Source organism: Hippocampus comes, unplaced genomic scaffold, assembly GCF_001891065.2.
Source record: "Hippocampus comes isolate QL1 unplaced genomic scaffold, H_comes_QL1_v1.1 scaffold1, whole genome shotgun sequence".
NCBI classification, from domain to species: Eukaryota; Metazoa; Chordata; class Actinopteri; order Syngnathiformes; family Syngnathidae; genus Hippocampus; species Hippocampus comes.
The window spans coordinates 3571606-3579843 of record NW_017805010.1 but is presented as its reverse complement, the minus strand read 5'-3'; the positions used below and the strand labels follow the sequence as shown (position 1 = coordinate 3579843).

The 8238-nt window shown below is 42.8% G+C and overlaps 2 protein-coding genes across 5 annotated transcripts in view; one reads left to right on the top strand and one right to left on the bottom strand.

Moving 5' to 3' along the window:
• Window positions 1–284: 284 nt before the first annotated feature.
• rassf11 (Ras association domain family member 11) lies at window positions 285–2287 on the top strand. Its single transcript, XM_019862920.1, has 2 exons — window positions 285–423; window positions 511–2287. Exons 1-2 carry the CDS (start codon window positions 321–323, stop codon window positions 1779–1781), a joined length of 1374 nt encoding a protein of 457 aa, XP_019718479.1. The 5' UTR covers window positions 285–320; the 3' UTR covers window positions 1782–2287.
• A 471-nt stretch (window positions 2288–2758) lies between these two features.
• The window catches only part of csde1 (cold shock domain containing E1, RNA-binding), a 20041-nt gene continuing 14561 nt past the window's right edge, over window positions 2759–8238 (bottom strand). For 3 of the 4 annotated variants that reach the window (XM_019863001.1, XM_019863002.1, XM_019863003.1), the window contains 8 exons: window positions 7016–7123; window positions 6030–6208; window positions 5803–5915; window positions 5590–5709; window positions 5324–5502; window positions 5080–5243; window positions 4827–4959; window positions 2759–4145 (listed from right to left, as the gene is read on the bottom strand). In XM_019863001.1, the coding sequence (XP_019718560.1) occupies window positions 4098–4145; window positions 4827–4959; window positions 5080–5243; window positions 5324–5502; window positions 5590–5709; window positions 5803–5915; window positions 6030–6208; window positions 7016–7123 (1044 nt within the window). In that variant the 3' untranslated portion in view covers window positions 2759–4097. Of the gene's footprint in view, window positions 4146–4826; window positions 4960–5079; window positions 5244–5323; window positions 5503–5586; window positions 5710–5802; window positions 5916–6029; window positions 6209–7015; window positions 7124–8238 lie in introns of all 4 variants that reach the window. The other variant, XM_019863000.1, reaches the window with a different exon arrangement.

Below are 8238 nucleotides of genomic sequence, written 5' to 3'. Positions count from 1 at the left end.
TCTTTGTGTGTGTGTGTGTGTGTGTGTGTGTGTGTGTGTGTGTGTGTGTGTGTGTGTGTGTGTGTGTGTGTGTGTATATATATATATATATCTTTTTTTTTTTTCTTCTCAGGTTGTGTACAATGGAAATCAAAGTGTCCGTGGACGGTCTGCCACGTTTGGTTTGTGGAGTGACAGATGAGACAACATGCCAAGAAGTGGTCACAGTGTTGGCTCAAGCCCTGGGTACGTGCCTATCTGGTGGAAGCTATACATTTATTTTTATGGTATATATATATATATATATATATCTTTTTTTTTTTCTTCTCAGGTTGTGTACAATGGAAATCAAAGTGTCCGTGGACGGTCTGCCACGTTTGGTTTGTGGAGTGACAGATGAGACAACATGCCAAGAAGTGGTCACAGTGTTGGCTCAAGCCCTGGGTACGTGCCTATCTGGTGGAAGCTATACATTTATTTTTATGACCCCCATAAAGTTGAAAACAAAACCATGCCAACATTTTCACACAGGCCAGCCTGGACGCTACATGTTACGCGAGACGTTCAAAGACTTCGAGAGATGCATGGCGCCAGCTGAGCGGCCTCTGGAGATGCTAAAGAAGTACGGGGAACACGCCAAAGACGTCCAGCTCACTTTGCTCCACAGCGGCCCTTCAGTTTCCGACGAAATGAGCAGGGCCAAAGTGGGCCGACACCAGCCTTGTCCGCCACTGCGCAGGAAAGAAACCGGCGCTAGAGGTTGGCCTCGCAGCGGGTCGCTCAATCTGCATCGCCAGAGCTTCCCGCTGTCCTGCTTGAGACGCGACACAGACCAGAACAACGAGCACCTGAAAAGACCCAAAAGAAAGTCCCTGACCTTCATGGAGGAGGCTTGGGAATGGCTGGAGAATCTCGGCAAAACACAAGTTTATAGTACATCTTGCGATCAGGAAAGTGGCAAGAAAAAGCCAGAAAAAAATCAACGAACTTTTCTGAGTGTCACACTTTCCGCCGCGAGGAAGAGTCCACGGGAGCAGAGTCAAATCCGAGGTCACAGAAACTCAAAGTCCGACTTGGACCAGACATCTTGCTGCATGGGAAGCCAGCAGAGGGTGAAAGAAAATAAAAAGTCCAAAAAAACACGTGCAGAGAAACTCGATAGCTTCTCGAATTCTAACAGCGAAGATGAAAAAAATCATCTAAGAGAGACTATCATATGCCAGCTCAGCTACCTTCAAAAGCTCCAGGTCCAGATAGGGTGTGTTGACAATGAGATTTTAGAGCTGGAGGAAAGCGAGAGGACCAGGGAAGAGCAGAAGCTGATTGAAGAAGAAATGGAGCAGATCAGATTCTGGGAGAATGAATTAAAGGCAGAAGAAGAGTTTGAGAGAGATTTGCAGAATCAGTTTCATGACATGAAAGCCAAAGTTGTGGACTGCAAGGCCAAACTGGAAGACTACAAAAACGAAATGCAAAAACTGAACTTCTGTGAAGCGCAAAATGTTGACTCCAAAGGGGGCCGACGAGTTGCAGATGACAATCGGACCAAAGACTCCAACAGGCAGCTCTTTGAGACAGAACTAGATGTAAATAGTGACAGGAAGTGGACGCCCAGAAATTTCAACCCCTCTCCTGCTTCATTTCCCCCAAGTCAGATAAAGGAGCGCCGGCCCACCGGGCCGGCCGAGCTCAGGGAGTGGTGGGCATGCTGGTCTGCAGGCCAAAACTCCAAATCAAACAAAAAGACGACTGAGATACACCGCTCGGAGCTCACGATTTATTTAGGCAGTACCAAAGATTAATGAAGCAAGGGAAAAGTCATTGCGAGTTGTTGGGCACTTTGTTACTATTTTGATATTTCTCATGTAAATGTTTAGAAAGCACCAATGCTGTCAAACCAACGTTGCTTGCATGTACTCCGATATGAAAAGAGATTTTGTCATGACCACCTTAAAGTTACTGCTTACCAGTGTCCACAATCTATTTTCGTATTGTGCCATGGGGGGTGGGGCGGGGGGCATGGGTGCCTGAAGAAATGCCCCTTTCCAATGTTGCCCAAAGTGCCCCCGGTGTCCGAAAAAGCAAGTGTCATTTAGTATTCTGTGGTCAAGTGCCTGCAAGATACTGTCAGGTTTTTGAGAGTCTTTGTATCTTATTCCTGGCCTAAAACAAAATCAAATGCGACTATGATATCTCCCTCCATTGTCTTTAGTGTTGACCTTTACATTTTTTTTTACCATTTCCATGAAAGGAGCTCTTCTTTTGTTGAGACAAATGTTCAGTAGCGTGCGCTAAATTTTTGTTGAATAGACACGAATTTGCATTCTGTGTACATTGTTATATTTAGATTGTTTTTACAAATATAATTTAAAAGTTCCATGTGGTCCTTTCTTAACTTTGAGCCCCCCCCCCCCCAAAGGGCTTTGCATGTCCCTGGTACACAATCAGTTTGGAAATATCCATCCATCAATTTTCTAATCCTTTTTGGAATGTGGGAGGAAACTGGAGTACTCGGCCGGAGAAAACCCACGCAGGCATGGGTTGAACATTCAAACTCCACACAGGAAGGCCCGAGCTGGAATCGAACCCTGCACCTCTGCACTGTGATGCCGGCGTGCTAACCAGTTGCTACTAATTTGGAAAAAATGTTTTGTATACTGTATAACAAGGGGACTTTACAGAAAAGTTACTATACTAATCGTTGGATCTTTCAAGTGCCAAGCAGGTCTACTATGCAATGTCATTGATGGAAGTTAAAAAAATAAATAAATATCACCACTTGATTTTCATAAAACTTTAATTTGCTTATTCATTCAAGACCATTAACGTACATAGGAACCTCTGTACGCGGTTCAACTGAAACCCAGTGACCTCTGCAGACTGATCCTGATTCTGTTGTTTTTTTTTCCTTTTTTGTTTTTAAACTTAGTTTCTAATACCTTACTTTCCCCCCATAAATTTGTTCTCTTATATATGAAGTCTGATTTTAACTAAGGGAAAAAAAAGCACACATTACATACAGTATTGTTTAACCCACAGGTTTGGGATGCATATCATTATCTCTACTTAACAAGAAAGCCATTCAAAGATTGTTCTTTATATCGGTGGCTGGCTGGGAAACAAACAAACCTTTTAAAGCCCCACCACCCACTCTTTATTTTGCTTGTAGGTTTTTTTAGGCACCTTGTTTCTCATAGTAGACTGAGTTTCGATGGAAAAAGCAACATGTGCAAATAATAATAATAATAATAATAATACTAAAAAAAAAAAAAAAAAAAAAAAAAAATTGAAGATATAAAGATGCCACAAGGAATTCTGCACCTGGGAAAAATTGCTTTAGTGGAGCTTGTGAATACCAAAACAAAGTATTGAAAGGCTCCAGCTTGGTAAAATTAAATCCCATTAGAATCGCGCAAACATACACACACACACACACAACCCATGCTTTCAAAAAGCTCTCAAGTCAAGCATTTAAAAACTGCTCCAAAAAAACGAGCAGAGAAAAATCCTCGGTTGAAGCTCGCCCATGAGAAATATGATCCTCCTTATGGAGGGAACTTTTAATTTATGCATTTTGTAGGAAAGCATACAGTAGCAGAAATCTCACAATGAAACCATTTCAAGTGTCTGTGGGTAAAGAAGCAAACAAACTCGGGGAAAACAATATCTGGGAAAAGACACTCAAAAAGACATGCAGTCACGCATGCGCGCACACTCATTCACATCAACTCAACAAATGGACACATTGACAGGTGCAGAATTCCAGAAAAAGCTCATTCCAAAACAATTGGGGGGCACAGATGGCCACACAGTCTGATTTAGTGGGACGAGCCCCTGTCCCTACTCACAGCGATGATACATCACACATGCACACGCTCAAGAGATCTCATGTGCACTCATCAAGAACATCATACGATGGAGGCGGGGGCAGGGGTGGGGCCGGGGGGGAAAAAACTTGCCCCGCATTTATCCATGGCTCCATGAATTATGTGGGCCAATTGCTGCATTGTGTGCGTACGTTCTGGGTTTTAAGCGTAGCGTGACATATCGGGTTCACTAGTCTTACCCCCCCAAAACCGACCCCCTCCCCCGCTTCGACCAGCACCAAACAGTATTGCTCAGTCAATGACACCAGGCTGGCGAGTCTTGCGCTCCACACTGAAGCCCTGTGTGGGAGACAATTGAATTTCATGTTAATAATCGCATGTATGTTCTATTAAAGTGATATCCAGAAATGAAAAGCTGTATGCCATGAAAATCAATTATTCTTACATAATCTATTCTTCATCAAGATTTGGGCACTCTTGGACGAGTGCCCAAATAAATAAAGACGTCATTAAATAAAAACTATCAGTAAAAATGTCATTATTTATTTACTCATATTTCTCAATATATACAGTATTTCTTTCAGCATTTCAATGAAGTATTTATTTCCATATTCATTGGTTTATTTCTGGCACTCCTGGCCGCGAAATGGAAATCTGTCATTGACTCATCAAATTGAGTGGGCAGGATCAGTACGGGACAGTTCTCAACAAAGGCAAATGCCACCCGATGCTGGTGGCCATAAACACGTAGAATCACTAGAGGGAGCCATTTGCGCCAAGAGTCACTTGGCTAGTTCTCTCTTATTGCAAGTACAGGCTAATTTGTGATGGATATGGCGATTGCAGTTGTTTTGATCCGTCTCGACCAGACAAGTCATATCCTGTGCATAGGTCATAAATACGTCGACTTCAGCTTTACATATGGCATGTTGTGATGATACACATGTCTGCAAAGGATCCATGGAGGTATTCGTGAGAGGCTTTGGCGCTTTCAAGACAGAAAGATCCCGATTGTGGTACCTTTGAATTGTCCGGACCACGTGGCTGTCGAACGATGACGAGACGAGGGGCACTGGCGTCGTCCAGAGTGATGCTCTTCAGTCTGTTGACCAGACGGTCAGGACGTGGAGTCACCACCGGTTTTGGCCCCTCACTGCAATGTCAGGGACAAAAGATAATGGAGGTTTAGCTTAGCATGCCACAACAGTAATGTGACACTTTACAAATGACCAGTGGAACAATTTGATGATTGAAAGCCTCAACATGCTCCTACCTGACTCTGCGTACATTGCAGGCACTACATTTTCCTGTGCGTTGATTAAAGACAACCGAAAACTCCACTTCATCTCCAGTCTGGAGCTCCAAGCCATCTTGGACTTCTTTGACGTGAAAGAAAAGCTTCTTGCTGTCACCAACTTCGTATGTGATGAAACCAAACTAGGAGAAGCACAACATACTTCAGATTCCTTTTCTTTCAGCACGAATCCTGTCGTATTGAGTTGGTGCATGACAACAACCTGGTCTTTGACGCACTCCACCAAGGCTCGACGCTGGGGCACCACATTACAGGCCATCTTCTGTCCGGTCTGAGGTATTGTGCAAACCTGGAATTTCACTTGTTCTCCTTTTTGCAGACAGTCAACCTTGTTAGCCATACCCATGATCCCAAAGGGATAACTCTGGCCTTTACCACCACCTGAAACAACCAAAGTGTCGATGAAAAAATTTTTTTTCTTAAAAAAAAAAAAAAACAATCAAAATGCAACTGCAAGATCAGCCCCACCTTCCTCAAGGACCTCAATAAGACCCTGATATTCTGTCTGAGAGGGGTCCACACTGCGTATTGGACGGATGATTTTCCCCACCATCACTGCCGTGCCAACATCATCTCCAATGCCATTCACTGAAAACGGTGGATTTTCCCCTTGTTTATCGTGCGCAAGAAAACCGACGTTTGTTCAGGACAAAACAAAACAAAACTAATCCAAACTCATACCAGCAGCCACTTTGGTGACTTTCTCAGCACTGACTTTATTTCCCTTTCCCTTGGAGAGAGTATACTCCACTGTGTCACCCAACTCCAGATCATCCAAGTCCCCACACATTTCACTGAAAGTTGGAAACAACACACACTTTAACCAAATATGTAGTTATCACTGTTGAGAAAAATCTGAACCTTGAGTTCTCCAAAATTCAGATGAATAATTCAATTTAAAACTTCACCTATAGTGAAAGAAGATCTCCTGGTCGTGATTTGCGGTCTCGATGAAGCCAAAGTTATCCTTCAGTGTGGCGATGAAGCCTTTCAGTCTCTTGCCACCGCAGGCGCTACGGTTAACCACCCGGATGGAAACGGCACTCTGCTGGCCACTTCTTTTCACTTCGTTGATAGAGAACTCCACCTAGAGGTTGAACGTGATCATGTCACACAGTCACCACAACTGAGGAGAGGACTCAAAGGGTTCTGTTTGCAGGGCATCTAGATAAATATATTGTATAGGAAAGCTTAAAACCTAAATTTTCTAATCCGCTTATCCTCACAAGGGTCGCAGAGCGTACTGGAGCCTTTCGCAGCTGACTTCGGGCAGTAAGTGGGGGTACACCCTGAACTGGTTGCCAGCCAATTGCAGGGCACACATAAATGAACAACCAATCACGCTAACAATCATACCTAGGGACAATTTAGAGTAAGCTTAAAACGTCAGATGGAAAATGTTACATACTAGCACGATTCAAAAGAGATTTTCTGCATTTACGGTTTCCCTTTTTCAAAAGGGTCTTTCTCTTAAGGTCTTTATGATCGATGCATTCCCACAAAAAATGCATGGAGCAACCACATTCATGGATGTTCAGACTGTATGATTCATATTACAGCTGAGTGGTGAACGGATAGAATGCAATGACTTAAGTCCAAAGCGTGAGCATTTTGAAGCACGCGCAGTACGATGCTGCACAGCGAGCACACTTTGCGAACCTCCCACCAATTTCTTCAGAAGAGGCGCAAGCAGAATGTCATCACAAACGACTCCTCGTAAGTGCTTGTTCCACATGCTGTAGTCATGATGTTGAAGAACTACGTTGCAGTTTTAAATCAAAGTAAAGCTATTTAAAACATATTCTGAAGTTTCTCTTTATGGTCAGGTTTCTCAAAGAATCTCTGGGCATCACTACAGCAAAAAAGTATGTCAAAATATTTGATCAGATGATACCTTGTCTCCAACCTGTGGGCGAGATGATCCCTCCAGATCTTTTATATGGTATGCCACAGTAAGTTTCACTCCACAGTCTTCGTAGGCGATCACTCCGTCCTCTGGTTCCTACAACGCGACAAACTTATTCAATCCAATATATTGTATAACAATTTGCTATTTTAGAGAATGGAGTGGTTAAGTATATGACCGCGTGGATCAAAATGGCAATCAACAACTCTTAAATAACAATTATCCATGAGCCACATCAAACACACAAGTTAAATGGATCATATGATTAAAGAGCTTGTTAAAAATATTTCGTGAATGTGAGCTAAACTCATAACGCACTTAGTGAAGAGTCCCAGTACGATCGTAAAGGCATGGGCAATGGCAGATACGTCTGCTATAGTAACGCTCTCTTGCGATCTGAACCTTATCTTTCCCCGTGAAAATAGTTCGGAAGTGTTTGCCGGGTAATTATCGCTTGAAAGAGATTTGTCAGGATGGATTATTAAATTTATTTTTCATGGATTCCAGAGCTCAAAGCATGTCCCGGGAAACATGTCTTGCTGGCATCCAATAACATGGCTGCAAACAGAGAGGAGCTAGTTAACAAAAGTTGTCGGAGTTGCCAAGTTAACCGATTTGGTTGCAATATTGACTGACTTTTCTCACTGCTCTGCTCTATGTATTGTCCAATGTATGTTGTGTGTTGTATGTGGTATGGATTGCCCAATGCATGTAGCAGCACGGAGGGCCTGTCCTCCGAGACAAGTTTCTCCTACGGCAGACAAAAAAAAAGTCAAATTCAAAATTCTTGCACCTTTCCCCATAATCGCACAGCCGTAATACAGACCTCGTATATTCCCTTTTAAATCATATTGTTGATTGTTATTTTTACTTTCAATAATTCTGCAGCCATACGTCTCACTAAATTGCTGTTCTTTAGATCGCTATGAGTTAAATGGTGACCAAATGCATGCTGGCAGCTGCAAAAGTCAAAAAAGAAGCAACCTTTGTGTCTTCAGAAACCAACCTTGTCTACCATTTTACCCTTAAAGAGATGAGAGGAATAGGCACCTATTAGACAAAAATTCTCGAACCTAAACAGGGCTCCAGACTGCCCCGAGATCTGGGCATTTTGCCTCTAATCTTTTGGGACCTTGCAAGTACTTTACAGCATCTACTTGCACATGTGCGATTTAAAAAAAAATATATATATATATATATATATATATATA

Excerpts from the sequence above, each read along its gene's own strand:
- rassf11 (XM_019862920.1), top strand. The coding sequence starts at position 321 with ATGGAAATCAAAGTGTCCGTGGACGGTCTGCCACGTTTGGTTTGTGGA. Across the intron at positions 424-510 it reads AGTGTTGGCTCAAGCCCTGG|GCCAGCCTGGACGCTACATG; the intron begins GTACGTGCCTAT and ends ATTTTCACACAG.